Genomic DNA, 17,960 nt, shown 5'->3' with positions numbered 1-17,960 from the left:
AAGTCACAGCTGGAACGTCATAACTACCCAGCTTCTGCTTTGCTCAGGTTTGGGTGCAGCCTGGGAATTCACGCTGGGTGAGAGAGAAGGGTAGATGTACTGGAGTTCTAAAAAAACCTGGAATTTCCAGTCTTACCAGCTCCCTCTATTATTTTCTACCCAGTCACCATGCTATTGCTGGCTTGTCTTTTATAAACATTTCTCTGACATTTCCTTCTCTTTTAGGGCCCTTTAATTTCTCAGTGGTTCACAGTGAAAATAAAGGGCTGTGACTCAGGCAGGCTGGGAACTGTTAGAAGACCGTCCTGAATAGGGGGGAGGCTTCTCTCCTTCCATAAGGTAAATCTGGCTCCCAAACCAAATCAAAGTATTTGTCAATTCTTACTAATGGCCACCCCATGTGTACGAGAACAGAAATGCTCCCCAGTGTTTTCTCAGCTAAAATATTTACAGAAGCAGATCACTAGGTTTCTCTTCAGTGCCACTTGGTGGATTTGAATTGAGTCAAACACTAGGTGAGTGGCAGAGTGCAAAATGTTTGCATTGCCCAGGACCTTAATCTGGTCCTAGTTGCCATCTTATCCGCATCTTCTAAATATGAACAGCAAGCAACACTTTAGAAATTAGAAGTGCACAAGTTTATTTCCAATGAATCAGGAAAATCAAAGTAGGATGAAGGGGAATGTTCCGTGGTCCAGGATGCCTTAGAACAAACAGCCCAGGGTGCCCTTGCCAGCTCCACACTCTAGGTATGCAGCTCTACCCTTTTCTTTTTTTTTTTTATTTGTTTTTTTTTTAATTTAATTTAGGTTGTTTATTTTTCATTTCAATGAACATCTACAGAGATTTTGGGATTCCATTCATTCATTGTTGCACCCTTCTCCTCGCACAAACCCCTCAGCTGTACCCTTTTCTATCCCTGCTTCCTCTGAGATAAAGAATATGACAGCACTGGAGTAATGGGGGAAATGGAGCAGAGGATGGCCACTAACAGGATAGTAGTACCTAATGTACTTGCACATATATTCATGTGCTGTCCCATCAATACAAGTGCCCAAACATATTCATTGTTCTTAATATTATGGACAAGGAACCTGGGCCTGAGGGACATGAAAACAACTCTTCTTGAAGAGGAAGGAAGACAGCTGTCAACTAGAACCCACCAGCTGTCATTCCTTAGGAGAAAGATGAAGTGGTTATCTGTAAAGATTATACTCTTGGAAATCCCATGAGGTAGTCCTACCCTGTTTGGTGCCTCAATAGGAATCCATGCACCAGCAATGGTGCTTTGTATTTGGCTGAGAGGAGGAATTGGATTTCAAATACTTCCCAGGAATGCTCCCCTGGGTTTGCAGGCTATTTCCCTGGGCATAAGGCTCTGTACAGTCTGGTCTGCAGAGGGCTATCTCTCCAATGCAGCAAGAAAGGAGGGATTCTTCTGACTGGTTAGGCTCTCAAGACAACTTTGGCTATGGAGACATCCTATAGACCAGTGCTTCCTTAACACACAGGTATTTACATATATAAATCTGGGTAAACACCTACATATGCCCCATGGCACCCACACACCTTACCCTAAAGGCTCTGGGATGAAGCTCAAAAAGATGCTTAAGAATTAAACTACACAATAAACCAACTCGATCTCACAGTTATAGGCTAATGCACTTAAAAAAAGCACAGTAAACCTTCTTCTCCAATGTACACAGAATGTTCTCCAAAATAGATCACATTTAAGGTCACAAGGCAAGCATCAATAAATTAAAAAAACACAGAATACAAAGCATCTTCTCAGACCACAATGCTACAAAATTAGAAATTAGTAACAAGAGGATAAAGGAGAAAACCCCCCATACATTTGGAAGCTGAACACCACCTTGCTTGAACATGAGTGGGTACTAGAAGAAATAAAAAAATGAAATAAAAAAGTTTCTTGAGATAAATGACAATGAAAATACCACTTACAAAAACCTCTGGGAAACAGCCAAAGCAGTAAGCAGAGGTCAATTTATAAGCAAGCAAACACATCAAAAGGCAGGAAAAAATAACTACTGACTGTCTAACCCAACATCTCCACCAAACTTAAAAAGAAGAGCAAGAAAACCCAACATCCTCTAAAAAAACTGAAGATACAAACATTAGAGCAGAAATAAATGAAATAGAAAACAGAAAAACAATTGAAACCATCATCAAAACTAGCAGACGGTTCTTTGAAAAAGTCAATAAAATCACCAAACCACTAGCAAAACTAAAAAAGGAAAATTAGGAAAAGACACAAATAATCTGAATAAAAGATGAAATGGGCAACATCACAACAGAACCACTACAATAAAAAAGCTAACATTAGACTATTATGAAAAACTATACTCATAAATGAAAACCTAGAAGAAATGGCCAAATACTTAGAAATTTACAACCTCAACTAATACAAACCAAAATTGAACACCTGAACAGAACCATTACAAAAGAAGAAATTGAAAAGGTAATAAAACAACTCCCAGCCAAAAAAAGCCCTGGACCAGATGGTTTTACAAGTGAATTCTAACAAAAATTCCGAGAACTGTCACCAATTCTAAATAAAGTATTTCAGAAAATAGAAAAAGACAGAATTCTCCCAGACTCATTCTATGAAGCTAGCATATCTTTGATACCAAAGCCAGAAATGGAAAGCTATAGGTCAGTATCTCTCATGAACATAGATGCAAAGATCCTCAATAAAATCCTAGCCAATAGAATCAAATAATACATCAAAAACTAATTCACCACGACCAAGTGGGATTCATAACCGGTATGCAAGGATGGTTCAACATAAGAAAAACAATCAATGTCATTCATCACATTAACAAAGCAAAGAACAAGAACCACATTATCCTATCAATTGATGCAGAAAAGGCCTTTGACAAAATTCAACACCCTTTCCTGATTAAAACACTCAACAAAATAGGATTAGAAGGGAATTTCTTCAACATAGTAAAAAGTATATATGCAAACCCGAGAGCCAACATTGTTCCCAATGGAAAGAGATTAAAGGCATTCCTTTTAAGAGCAGGAACTAGGCAAGGATGCCAACTATAACCTCTCCTATTCAATATTATATTGGAAGTCTTAGAGATAGCAATAAGACAAGAGAAGGAAATAAGAGGTATCCAAATTGGCAAAGAGGAGGTAAAATTATCCCTATATGCAGATGAGAAAACCCTAAAGCAAGAAGAGTACTGGACATAGTTGACCAATTCAGCAAAGTGGCAGGATACAAGACCAGCATCAAAAGTCAACTGGATTTCTCTACAGTGACAGAGAATACAAAACTGGAGCTAAGAAATACCATATCCTTCAAAATTGCTAAGCACAAGATTAAATACTTGGGGGTAAATCTAACCAGAAGCACAAAGGATCTATTCAAAGAAAATTACAAAGCATTATTATAAGAAACAAAAAGAGACCTGGAGAAATAGAATAATGTATCTTGCTCATGGACAAAACTCCTCAATGTTGTGAAAAATGACAACACTACCAAAGGCAATTTACACGGTCAGTGCAATCCCAATACAAATACCAATTCCATACTTCAATGAGATGGAAAAGGAAATCTCCAGTTTCATATGGAATGGAAAGAGGCCCTGAAAAAAGCAAAGCACTCCTTAAAAAATAAACAAGGTAGGAGGCATCTCACTCCCCGATTTCAAATCCTATCACACTGCTGTGGTGGTCAAGACAGCATGGTACTAGTACAAGGACAGACACACAGATCAATGGAATAAAATTGAGAATACAGAAATCAGCCCATCTAATTTGACAAAGAGACGAAATCAGTTAACTGAGGAAATGATAGTCTTTTTAACAAACAGTGTTGCCAAAATTGGAAAACTATCTGCAGAAAACTCAAGCAAGAATCACACCTCATTCATACACAAAAATTGGACCAAGGACCTAGGACTAAAACTAAGGACTATAAACTCCATTTAAGAAGAGCTTGGAACAACTCTAGAAGTCCTAATCCACAACATAAAACAGTCTTCTAAGCATCTTGAAAAACCTACAACCAGGAGGGGATAAAATTAGATGAATGGGATCCTCTAAGAATCAAATCCCTATGTACATCCAAAACCCTCTCCAACAGAGTAAAAAGGGAAGTCACAGATTTGGAAAAAATATTTGGTAATGACATGTCTTACTTGGTAATCACATGTCGTATTTGGTAATGGCATGTCTGACAAGGGACTTATATCTAGAATTTATAAAATACTTGAGCACCACAAGGTAAAGGTAAACAACCCAACTGAAAAATGGGCACAGGATACGAACAGACACGTCACCAAAGAAGACATTCAGATGGCAAACACATGAAGAAATGTTCCAAATCCCTAGCTCTATGAGAGGTGCAAATCAAAACACTATGAGATATCATCTCACCCCCATAAGAATAGCAAAATTTAAAAGAACAGCAAACAACAAATGTGGGCAAGGTTGCGGAGAAACTGGAATCCTTATTCACCGTGGATGGGAGTGTAAAATGGTGCAGCCACTATGGAAGGTAGTATGGTGCTTTCTTAAAACATTGGAAATAGAAATACCATTTGACTCTGCAATTCCACTACTGGGAATATACCCTACAGAAACCAGAACTGCCACCCAAGCGGATATATGCACACCCATGTTTACTGCGACTTTGTTCAAAATAGCAGAGTTGGAAACAACCCAAGTGCCTATCAACAAACGAACTGACAGAGAAGCTGTGGTATATTCACAAAATGGAATACTATGCTGCATTGAAAAACAAGGAACTAATGAATTATACAAAATGGATTACTCTGGAGGATGTTATGCTGAGTGAAATATCTCATTCAAAAAAAGGACAAATACTGCATAGTGCCACTGTTGTAAAGTGGGACTGACATCAGGGTTGGGGAGGAACTAAGAAAAGAGAGGATAAATAATGTATACTGCATTGAAACAGATGAGGGAGAAAACTGTTTATGAGGGATATATGATGAGGTATTATTGTCATGACAAGAGTCTAGAAGGAAAGCTGCATAGTGGTATGGAGTGGGAATGGGGGGGTGGGGAGGTTTGTATAACAGTGAAAGAATTTTTTTTTAAATTTTTTTTTTAACTTTTCAAAGAGAAAAGAGAATGAGGGAGGGAGGTGGGGGGTAAGAAAAGTGCAACAATGAATGAATGGAAATCCAAAGTATCTGTAAACTTCCATTAAAATAAAAAAAAAAAAATAGACTGCATTGGTTAAATCAATCACTATGATTTCTTATTAATAAATAGTGAAGTGAAAATCTTTAACCTTAAGATAAAAGGGCATGGGGACCCAGGGATGAGAATGCCCTTCATAACTTTTCCTTGAGTTTCATCTGAACATAATTTCAACAGCATATAATGCTGCGAGGGAGGAAGAAGTGATAAGCAGGGGCAAGAACAGGAAGTCCCTCCCCGAGGCCCTGAAGCACCTGAAGACAAGCCTCTACCTGCCTTCCCTGGAGCTTCACATGGCAGTTTCTTGATCTGTTTTAAGACCAGAGGCTCCCAGTATTAACAATTGTAGTGCTGCCTATATATCACTCATTCAGTCAGTAAGTCTAAATAGGGAAAATACATTCCTCTAGTGAAGTAATAACACAGAGATTTCAATATCTCTCTGATTAGATTCTTCCTATTTCTATTAAACAAGTAACATTAAACAAGTAACTATGATATATAACCTCCCCCAACACACACACACACCTTCCCCCTCCTCAACTGCTGACCCTCCTGTGAGTTTTCATAGGCTATAAATCCCATGGGAGGAGACTGCCTTTGTTTCTTTGAGCTGTTGGTAGATTCAAACTTTGAGAGAGGTAAGTGCTTTTGGATTAGCAATTCAACTTCCTAGTGACTCCCAATGAACTATGCCACAGAACTAACAAACAGTCTCTCTCTCTATGTGTGTGTTACGTACCATTGTGCCAGTGTGTTGAAACCAACTTTTAGGAACATACACACTCACACATATTTACCAAAATCTTGCCTTTAAGAAACCAGTGGTGAAGTATTCTAAGAAGTGAAGAGACTGAGCTGGGAGGGGGTCTTGCTTCACTCGTGTAGGACACCAGTAGCTCTTTGAGGCAAAAAATGCAGCAGTTAGCTTCCCTGGAGATTTACTGCCTGGGAAACATTATGGTGCAGTTCTACTGTGTCCTACAGGGTCACTGACTTGGCATCAACTCTCCAACAATGGCTTTGGCTTTCTAGGGGTTTTATGAACCAAAGTAGTGTACCAGTTTTCGATCAGCTATCAACACAGAGACTGGCTGTTTTTAACCCACCCAGCGGTAGAGGAAAGGCTTGACAGTCTGCTTCCGTACAACATTAACACATTGCCGCAGACTTTTAAATTGATGACTGTGCTTAGAAACACATTTCCCCCCACCCCCACCCCAACACCGATGTATTACCGTCATTTGCGGCAACATGTTAAAAAGAAGCCCAGGGCTTCCGAATGGCTCAACCTGGCTTTGTCATGGCCAGTGAAGGGACATGTGAATGGATTCAAATTTTTAAAAGGTAAGTGAACTAGAACACTACCTGGAACCATAGAAAACACAGGCCAAAGCCCTGTCAGAAACATAACCTCCCTCTCAGAAAACAAGAGCTGTGTGCACATTGTGCAGCCACCAAATCTTCTGAGTGGTTGAGTTAAACTAATTTCCAAGAGAGTGGCTGACAAGACCACTGTGCATGTGTGCCTTGCTCCTCCGTCTTTGCAGCAGTCCAAGGTCCTGCATCAGGCTCCTGAGAGGGCTCGCTGCATCCTTCACTAGTCTCCCATTCCAGGGACTTTGATTCATCATTCCTGCTCTGGTTAGTGTTCTAGATAGTTTTCAAAAGGTTGACCTGTTCCAGTTTCACTTCGTATGACATGACTGAACTGGTTTGAACTCTTCTGAAACCATCCCCCAAAATGCTATGGAACAGGATGAGACAGTTTTAAAATCCTTGCCTCCAAGGAGCAACCGGTTTCACCCTCTCTAGGAAAGACCTAATTGTTCTCTTGATGTTCCATGGTATGTTCAACACTTTTCTCCAACACCATAACTCAACGGCATCAACTCTTTTTTTTTTTTTTTTTGCATCAACTCTTATTCTGTCATCTTTAGTCACTGTCCAGCTCTCAGATGCACAACAAGGAACTGTGAAGAGCATGGCCTGGATCCAGAGCACCTTAGTCTCTAGACTGATATCACTGCTCTTTAGCACTCTGGGGAGGTCTCTGAATGCAGACTTTGCTAAGGCAATTTGTCTTTTGATTTCTTGACTGCTAGTGCCTAAAGTGTTGATTATGGATCCAAGCAAGATGAAATTGTTAACAACCTCAATCTCTTCTCCTTCTATCATGGTGTGCCAACTGGCCCAGTGGTGAGATTCTTTTGCTTTCTTGATGTTGAGATACAATCCATATTGTAGACTTCAGTCCTTGATCTTGGGCTGCACATGCCTCAGGTCTTCCTCAGCTTCAGCAAAAAAGGCTGTGTCTTCTGCATAATGCAGACTGTTGATGAGTCTTTCTCCAATCCTGATGCTACATTCCTCCTCATAAAGTCAGTCTCCCAAATGGTCTGTTCTGCATATAGATTGTAAAAGTATGGAGAAGGAACACACTCCTATAACACACTCCCCTCCTGATTTTCAACCATTCAGTGTTTCCTTGCTCTGTCTGGACAACTGTTTTCTGGTCTAAGTACAGGTTTTGCATGTGCGCAATCAAGTGTTCTGGAATTCTCATTCTTCTCAACAAGTCACAAAAGAGTCATTGCTACTCCCTTATTCCTAGTCACAAGTAAGTCTTTTCTGAGCATTATAAATGGAAAATTAGCAAAGAAGAAGCAAATTGTTCCTAGCCACACATGACAATGGTTATTAAATAAGAGAGCTCAGCAGTCTGAGCTCACTTTGTCTCATGCTAAATTCTATTTTATAAACACTCACTCACTCACTGCCTTTGAGTCAGAATCAGTTCATAGCTGATCACCAGCAAGTTTCCAAAGCTGTAAACAACATAGGAGGAGATTGCCCATGTTCCTCCCTCAGAGGTGGATTTAAACCACTACTCCCCTGGATCCCTACTTTACTTTAACTTCCTACAGTTTTATACTTCCTACAGTTTTAATACCACCTTTGGATGAGCAGTTCCCTATGAACTACGCCCCAAGAAACACTTTTGATTTGTGGTTGTTTGCTGTGGAGCTGGAACCTACCCACAGATGACCATCCATCAGGTTTTCAGAGGTTGTATATTACATGTGAAGAGACCGTCCAGCTCCGTCCCTTGGAGGAGCTGACAAATGCAAACCTTGTGCCTTTGAGTTGGAGTGCAACTCCTCACTACTAGACCACCACAGATCCTAGTCATTCCAACTTGTTGAACTCTTAATAATAGTCCTTATCCTTTGAAAAGTGATACCTGCAAATCTAAGCTAACATTAAACTTAAAGATATTTATTTTGTGGTTATATTTAAATAAATCTAATTTGTGGCTTGCATTTAAAATCTAATTTGTGGTTTATATTTGAAATGCAACCACCTTCTAAATTTCCTTTATTGATTATTTTAATTTTACCACATGGCCATTAATACCTAAGCAAATGGTTAGAAACTTGGCAAGCAATTTCCTAATTGTAAGATGCATCCCAATTTCATAAATACTAAAAAGTGGAGACAAAGAGTTGATGAAATATGATGGATTTTAAATGAACTGGATAAAGTCTTAGATTTACACTGCCAAGAGAAATAAAATCAAAACAACTAGGTTGTCTTGCTTTGCTCCTGGGAGTTTTTGCCATCTAGAATTACCTCTTTTCTCATCAAACTTATTGCTGTGGAGCTGATTCCAAGGCAGGAAAGAATTGCAAGCATTACGTGTAGAACAGAACAGCTCCTTAGAGTTCTTTGGCTATAATTTTATGGAAGCAGATTACCAGGCGTTTTTTCCATGAGCTAAAAATGCCAGCTTTTCCAAGCAGCCTCCGCTGGATCCCTACTTTAACTTCCTACAGTTTTATGTTGGAGCTCCTCTAAGCTGTGGTGACACAGTATATTATGGTGCTAACCAAAAAGTCAGCAGTTCAAATCTACTCATTGCTCCATGGAGAGGAAAAAAAAAAGATGCGATCTGCTTCTCTGAGATCTACAGCCTTGGAAACCTGACAGAGGGTCACCCTGAGTTAGAAATGACTCAATGGCAGTGGGTTTGGTTCGGTTCTAAGACGTTTGTCATGCGATGTATATTCACAGCTAATTGTGCTCAGCTCTTTGGTGATCAAGTGTGCATCTTTACCCCTCCTTGAATGCCCTTAGAGAATATACTACTCCCCAGAAAGTCCCTAAATGTGTAAACCCAAGTGCACTTGAGCAAATCACATCTGAATACATCAGAATTTTGGCTTTGTTTTTTTGACTCACATTAGTAAGTAGTGTTTCTCAGCTTACCCTCCAGATATGGAATTCATCAGTTGCAGCATTTGGCAGCACTTTCATTTATTTTTGTGCTTTTCACATTTAAAAAGCTTTGAAGGAACTAACTTTTCTTATCTAACAGCTGCTTTATAGAGGTTTAAAGGATTTTTATGGCTGCTCAGTAATGACAGAACTTCACATCGTATACAGGAATTGCCCAATGAATTTGACCTCCAACAAACAGAATCAATTTTACAAGAAACCGGGTAGTCCAAATACAACAGAAGGACTAGGGAGGTTAGGCAAGGTTATCTCAGATAAAATGGGGAGCCTGGATTTGTGATGCATGCTCTTTGGAGGATTAACAGAATCAAGACTGAGTGTTACATTATGAAATTGCAGAGCTGGAAGCAACTACAGAGACCTGATATGGTGCTCTCACTTCAGCCTTGAGAAAACCAGTTTACTTTCATGTAAACTAGTTAACAGATAATCTCGGTGATTTAAAAAAGTGTGGAATGTAACTTTAAAATTACTAATGAACAGTTTCAGGGAACACTGTCATAGTGAAAGTTAACATGGTCCCACAAATGAACTGGGTGCTGATGTTCTTTTACAGGGATAGCTTGACTTCATAGGAAATAGAGAATGAGGTTAGTGGTAGAATTCCTGCCTTTTATGCAGGAGACCCAGGCCTGGTCTGTCAGTGGAAGACTGTGTGTTGCTATGAGGAACAGGTTTCAGCAGAGCTTCCACACTGAGAAGGACTAGGAAGAAAGGCCTGGTATTCAACTTCTGAAATTTAGCCAATGAGAACCTGATGGATCACAGTGCTCTGGTTCTATTGATGAACTTGAGGGCAGCTATTAACAACTAAGTGTAAAGAAGAGTAAATACCTTCCTCTTCTGTGTGTATTTTTTTTTTACCTTTCTTATTTTTTTTTTAATTATACAATATAGGGTCGCTATGAATCATGCTCGACTTGAAGGCAATCAACAAGAAGTTATAGAAAGGCCTTTTGTTCATAGGGTTGCTATGAGTCATGCTCGATGGCAATCAACAACAACAATTAATTTATTTACAAAATTCAAATATATGTACAGCCATGTTTATCGAGGCCTTGTTCACAAAAGCAAAGAGTTGGAAACAATCTAAGTGCCCATCAACAAACAAATGGATAGAGAAGCTCTGGTATATTCATGCAATGGAATACTACACTGCATTGAAAAACAAGGAACTCATGAAATATTATATAAAATGAGTGGCCCTGGAGGATATTATGCTGAGTGAAATATCTCAGTCACAAAAGGACAAATACTGCATAGTGCCACTGCTGTAAAATGAGTCTTACATCGGGGCTGGGGGAAGATTGAGAAAGATGGGATAAATTATGTATACTGTATTAAAACAGATGAGGGAGAAAACTGTTTAAAAGGGATATATGATTAGGTATTATTGCTATGACAGGAGTCCAGAATGATGGCTGCATTGTGGAGTGGACTTGGGAGGGATTGTATAACAATGAAAAAATTTTTCTTTTACTTTTCAAAGAGAAGAGTGAAATATTGCGGGAGGTTGGGCAGGGAGGCAAGTACAACAATGAATGAATGGAAATCCAAAGTCTCTGTAAACTTTCATTAAACTGAATGAAGAAATTTAAAAAATTAGAATACATTGTTTTCCAGAACAGATTTTTCCAATTTTCCCTCACCTCCCCCCCTCCATCAAATTGTACAACCCCATGATTAATCCTCCCCACCTCATACCCCGTGGCTGTTATGTGCCACTGAGTCGCTTACGACCCACAGCGACCCAACGAACAGTAGTTCTGAAACCTCCTCTGTCCTGAGCCAGTCTCACTGACTGCAACACACCTACCCCCATTGCCCCAGTTTCTATATCAATCCATCTCATCCAGAGTCTTTCTCTTCTGTGCAGCCCTGCCACATTTCCCAGCATGATGTCCTTCTAGCCCCTCCTGGCCATGTACCCGAAGTATGCAAGACAGACCTATTTGCTTTCCTGGACGTCCATGGTATGCTCAAGACTTTTCTCCGGCACAACTCAAAGACATCAATTCTTAAATTTATATATGCATATTTTATACACATACACCCCTCAAACTTTATTACTTGCTCATATTATTATTATATTATTCTAAGGAGCTTCTTACTAATGGTATTCCAGTTATTATCAAACAATTGTGATGTTTAGGAACAAGATTTTTAAAAATTGCTGTTGTATGGAAGTCCAAAATCTCTGTAGATGTTCACTGAAATTAATTTTAAAAAAGTAAAAAAAAAAAGAAAATAAAAATTGCTGTTGTCATGTACCATTGAGTTAGAACTGATTCAGAGCTGACTCTCCAGTGGGTTTTCAGAAGTAGTAAACTCACAGGAGGTTACTGTCCATCCTTCTCCTGTTTGAGCAGCTGATGGATTCAAACCACATGCCTTTGGGTTGGCTGTGCAACTCCTTACCATTAAGCCACCATAGCTCCTTAATTTTTTTTAAAAAAGGGCTATAATTTTAAAAGAGATTAATATTTTGAAATTTACAAACCTACTACACAAGGCAAGAGAGCCTAGGCAGAGTGGTTAGAAACCAAAAGCTGCTAACCAAAAGGTCAAGGGTTTGAATCCATCAGCCTCTCCAAGGTAGAAAGATGTGGTAGCTTGCTTCTGTGAAGATTACAGTCTTGGAAACCTTGTGGGATTGTTTTTCTCTCTCCTATAGGGTCACTATGAGCCAGAGTTGATTTGAAGACAGAGACTTTTATTTTTTATACAAGGCAAAACTCACTCTATAAATGACTTAACTTCCTAGCTTTTATGGGCTTACCTTTGTTCCCAAGAACTGTGGAGAACTGTGCTCCAGAGGTGGTGGGTACAACAGACCCAAACACCGGGCATTTGGTTTACAAGAGCAGCACTATGGCCAGCAGCCATTCCTGCTGCAAGGGCTCTTAGGCAGAGTAGTACCCAATGACCCCTGAGTGACTTTGGAAAGAGCTCTTCTGCCTCTCTGCAGTTCAGCTTCCCCTTACATATAAAATGAACCTGGCAGTAATGAGCCCTCTCGGAGAGCCATCTCAAGAATTATAAGCGAGTAAAAAAGGTATCTGCAAAAAGTTGGGAATTGCTGTACACATAGCATGTAAGAAATAGGAAAAAGGGGTCTTTCTTGTAAAGTGTAAGAGAGGTCATTTTTATTATTCACAACAATGTTCTGACCCATGCTCCTTCTGTAATTATCTGCGGGGAAATTCAGATAACAAAGAAAGAGCCTTGCCTGAGTTCTTTGCTTCTAAGCCCTATGCTTCTTTATCCATTGTTCTTTCTTTTCACAGTTTTCTCCCTTTTAATAAAGAACTCTAATCTATATGAAAAGCAAAGAGAACAATAACACGAAAACCCCTTCATCCAGGCATACAATCATCAGCTCACAGTTAATCTCATTTTCTGTATACTTATTCCCCAATCCACCTCTGTGGGATCATTTTGAAGTGAATCCCAGACATGCATCATTTAATTTATCATGGCTTTAAAAAAACCCCCTATAAATCCCATTTCTTTGTCTTAGTTTAGACATCCTGATGTAAATTATTTCTAATAATAAGATGGAGGCAGCATTGGAGGTGCTCTTAAGGTCAAACGAAAACCTCACTCCTTTGCTCACTGCCAATGAGTCAGAATTGACTCAAAGCTGACCCTCCGATGGGTTTTCGGAGGCTGTAAATCATGTAGGAGGAGCCTGCCTGCTTTTGTCCTGAAGTGTGGCTGGAGAATCTGAACCACCAGTGAGGTGTTCTCTTTGGGTTAGCAGCAACAACTCCCGACGGACTACGCGACCAGAGCTCCCCAGAGAAGAAGTCAGAAACAAATTATTTAAATAGAAAATGGACAATGAGTCAAGACAAACCTGTTTGCCCAGAAGGGAGAAAGAGTGTGCAAGTGAGCGTGCATCTCACCCTAGAGTCAGTATCCCTGAACTCCAACTGCCAGTTTCTTAAACTGTGAGCTATTAAATTTCTGTTTTTTAAAGCCATTCTTAAGCATTTCTGTTATAACAACACCAGGAAACGTAAGACATGTAGTATACTTTATCAACCTACAGGTGCTTTCTGACAATATACTCTGCTATGAGACATGCTGAGGAGACAGAGATATTAACACATCCTTTAGGCTGAGAAACATGGGCAAAGTTAGTACCTGATGTCATGTTACAGGCATTGTTGTACCCTCCTGTTCAGCCGGACCACTGGCTCACTGCGAGGGGTGTTTCTCACCACGCTCTGGACAGACTCTGCTCCGATGGTCTCATCAGCCCTCACTCCCACTACTGAAAGCATGATCTCTCAGTTTTAAGCTACCTCCCCTATAAAGCCTCCCTCCGTGCCTCTAGTCAGAAAGAATCTTCCTTTTTTGCTTCCACAGCACTTCATTATTGTGGCACATGGTGGGTGCTCAGTGGATACTGACATACTAAACCAACGGGATGTGGAGTTTAATTAATTCTGTTTCAGATTTTAGGACGCTGTACATCCTTCTCACCTAGCAAATTTTAAACTCCTTGAGGAAAAGGGAGTGTGTGTTAAATCTGCTCTGTACGCTCATACTTCCTAATGCACACAGTACACAGGAGGAGCTCAAGTCAGGCTTTTTAAATACAGAGATGCTCTATATATCTCTATATTATATGTATCTGTACACAGCAGGAGCTCAATCAGTGCTTTTTTAATATAGAGATGCTCTAAGAGCTAACTTTGGCCACACGATAGGCGAATGAAGCTTTCTAGACGGATGGCTCCATGCAAATTGTGGATAGACCAGAGAAATATAATATGCATATTTGTCCTTTGGTCTCATGTCTTGCTTTGGGTAAGCAAACTGGGGCTTCTGCTCACAAAAGGAAGAGTCTGGGAGTGGTTTCCTCTGCCAAATGACCCAGCAGCACCTGCCTCGAGCACAGAGCCAGTCTGCTTCCTCCTCCAACCTCCTTCCAAGGTGAAGCCTCCATTGAGTTACTGCCCACAGGATGGGATTACAGGCCTGAGTCTGAGACAAAGGTTCTTTATTCTGTGTCTGGTCATTAATTAGCTGCTGGGAACTTCAGGAAGGGGCCATTAACATGCTCATAAACCCTTTATTTTAAATGTTTTCGCTTAGCCATGATTCTGATGTGACTCTCCTTGTCAGCTGGACGTAGGACATTTGTTTCTTAACATTTCTGAGGCTCATTAACTACTCCATCCCAGCGGCTCATTAACCAGCCCATTAGGGATTTCGCCTCATCCAGGCAGAAGCTTCCACTTGCCCTCACAGAGCCTGCAAGGCCTAATTGGGAACCGTGCAAGGCAAGTTACAAGGCTCTACAGAGAGATGAGAGGAACCTGGGAGGTGTGAGTGGTCTGTGACTGGCTGCTAAACTAATGGTTAGCGTTCAAATTGTCCCCAGGGCTCTGTGGAAGAAGGATCTGGTAGTCTGCTACAGTAAAGACCACAGCAAGAACAGCCTGAGGAGCACAGTTCTGTTCTTTAACCCATGGGGCCACCATGCACTGGGGTCTGTTGTGGCCTCATGAGGTCCCCTGGTCCTGTGGTAAGGTCAGGGGGAAGGTACTCACCTGCTATTCTCCCAATGGGCATCGCATGCTCCTCAGGCGGGGAAACTGAGACCATGATATGGTTCATGTAGGCCAAGTCTTCCCGGTGAGAGAGGTTGATGGGTTTCCCCTCTCTATGCAGCCCGTCCTCGGAGAGCCTGGACTGTTTGAAATCCATGGAGTGTCGGGGGTTCAAGATCAGGGGGTGCATGATGGGGCTGGGCATCAGCTGGATCACTCGTGTGCTCTCCTGCCGGGGGCTGGATGGCTTCTGGTGTGGCTCTGAGGACGGTGGGCAGTGATTATTCTCCATGGGAGACACGGACAGCGGGTAGGATTCTTGGTGGTTGTTCTCCTGATGGAGCCGTGGTCCCTGCGCCCTGTCGGCTGGGGAGAGGCGGCGGATCATGTTGTCCAGGGGGGATCGCAGGGGCCGCTGCTCGGGGTCAGGAGAAGGCCGGTGATTTGTGGTGATAGGTGACCGGGACCGGTGCAACAGTTCAATGGTGGGGGGGTTGTGATGCACGTTCTCCACGGATGGCCTCGGGGTCCTCTGGACACAGTTATCTGTGGAGGAAATGAAAGAGAATGACAGTCCTCTGTGAATGGTCAAGAAGGGAACCTCACTATGCTTCTAAATGCTGCAAATATTCAGATGTAGTGGAGTGTGTAGGCACAGGGTAGTAGCACCTTTCTTCCAGGATTCAGGATGTCTTTTTCACTGCTTAAAAAATGTCCAAGAGCTCATACTTGAAATTCTTTTCCCACTACAACCATGCTAAGAATGTCCACGAACATTCCATTAATCACCTAATAGTAGCTTATAAAGACAATGAAGCCAAGCGTTCATTGTTTGTCTCCCTCAATTCTTTGTGAGTTCCTGACTCCTGTTTTTTTTTTAACAGATACATTTTCATGTTCTCTGCCTTCAAGATTTTGTTGCTGTTATTCAGGAGATTAGCAATAATGGTGATGAGCATGGCTAAGCAACTCCGTTATCCTAGGTTGAGACCCACTGCTGTCAGGGTTGCTATGAGTTGTAGTTGACGCGACAGCACAGAACAGCAACATGTCCTAGAGACTGGATTACACTGTTTCTAACCCACAACACATCTAATAAGTGATGCACTGCTACTTCTTCATTTTACAAGTGATAAAATCGAAGGTCACAGGGACAAGTTGGAGAGTTAGAACCTAGATGCCAGTCAGATTTCAGGGCCTACGTGGCTACTACACTGTGCTAAGTAGGAACCAAAGCCATGTCAAAACCTGCCTTACAAAGCTGAACACAGACATTCCATATGACCCTGCTATTCCATTGCTTGAAATATACCCCAAGAAAATGAGAACTGAGGCTCAAATGGAAACTTATACATCTACGTTCATAGCAGCATTATTCAATATCACAAGAACATGGCAACAACCCAGAGAAGTTGTGGTACATTCATTCAATGGAATACTACATTCAACATGCAGAAACAGTCATTTTGTAAACTACTACCTAATTTGGGAGGGACTGGAGAGCATTATGCCGAGTGAACCAACTCAGTCCCACAAGGACAAATACTGTTTAAAACCATTATTGTAGAATGAGTATGAGGATCCAAGGTGGGAAGGAGGATGGAAATAGAACAGTAAGGATGGGGGGTAGGGTGTTAATCACAGGGTTGCACAGTTTGATGAGTGGGTGGGGTGAAGGTAATGGGAAGGATCTTTTGTGGAAAACATTGTATTCAAACTTTTAAAAAAATCAGAATAAAATTAAAAAAAAACAAGCCTGCCTTACGCATGAGCCCTAGTTTATGAATGACGATTATTATTGCACTTCAGAGAATATTTCAAAACTCAAAAACTCACTGCTGTCGAGTTGGAACCAACTCAGAGCTGATCCTCCATCAGGTTTCTGAGACAAGTGAATTTCACAAGAGGAGACTGACCATCTTTCTGACTTTCTGTCAGTGAGACAAGTCCTTTGAGTTAACAGAATAACCCTCAACAGACTACATCACCCAAGTATATTATTCTTATATTGCCAGACCCACCAAATGCTCAGCGTCAGGTAGGCTTAAGTAAGAAGGATGGGTGGACAGCACTAACAAGCCTTTCATTCTTCGACCATGGGAAAGTTCCAACTAGTGACATCCAAGCAAGAAGAGCAACAGAAGTATGCACAGCTCAGCAACAGAATTAGCACTTGGACTGGGTTCAGGAAGGGGCCAGCACATGCATCAGGACTTTCTGCTAAGGTCGTGAAGCACAGAAAGAAATCTGTGCATGAAAACAGAATTTTTTAGAGCACCACATAGCTGTTCCTAGAGTTGTGTCACCAAAGAATCAGCATGCTTCCTATTCCTGCTCTGGTCAAAGACTTATCAAATGCAGACGTATGTAATCAAGTCATAGACATTGCATTTTTTCAGCAAGATGACATCGACATGAGCAGCATTAAAATGGGACTTGAAAATCTGATAGGGTTAGAAAATAGAGACAGAAGAGGTAGTTTCTTAAAGTTTTACCCAGGGATAATAAAAAAGGAACTATTTTCTTTTTCAAGGCTCCACTAGATGTTACTTATCAAATGAGATTATGAACATCAACAACAATATATTGTTCATGATCATTGAAAGATCATTTGGCAAAGGGTTTGTGATTACTGTATGACTTGCTATTATGAAGTCAAAAGTGATTAGTTACTGAAGTAGTTATTAGTGAAAGACTGGTTTAAGACATTACAGCATATTTAAACAATGAAGTATTACACAACTATAAAAAAAAAGGCATATTTCAGCAGTCTACTAAGGGTGGGTAAAGAGTTGTGCTGTCAACCCAAAGGCTCGCAGGTCGAATCCACCAGATGCTATGTGAAAGAAAGATGGGCAGTCTCTTCCTGGATGATTTACTGCCTCTGAAAACCTG

The 17,960-nt window shown here is 40.8% G+C and overlaps 1 protein-coding gene across 1 annotated transcript in view; it reads right to left on the bottom strand.

The window, feature by feature from the left end:
• Nucleotides 1-17,960, bottom strand: part of ETV6 (ets variant 6) — a 355,578-nt gene that overhangs the window by 15,562 nt on the left and 322,056 nt on the right. Inside the window, exon 5 of the mRNA XM_006888409.1 lies at nucleotides 15,066-15,611. Within this exon, the coding sequence (XP_006888471.1) occupies nucleotides 15,066-15,611 (546 nt within the window). The remainder of the gene's footprint in view (nucleotides 1-15,065; nucleotides 15,612-17,960) is intronic.

This window comes from Elephantulus edwardii, unplaced genomic scaffold (assembly GCF_000299155.1).
Source record: "Elephantulus edwardii isolate Elephantulus edwardi_28Jun2011 unplaced genomic scaffold, EleEdw1.0 scaffold00067, whole genome shotgun sequence".
Classification (NCBI taxonomy): domain Eukaryota; kingdom Metazoa; phylum Chordata; class Mammalia; order Macroscelidea; family Macroscelididae; genus Elephantulus; species Elephantulus edwardii.
This window is presented reverse-complemented; position numbering and strand designations above follow the sequence as displayed.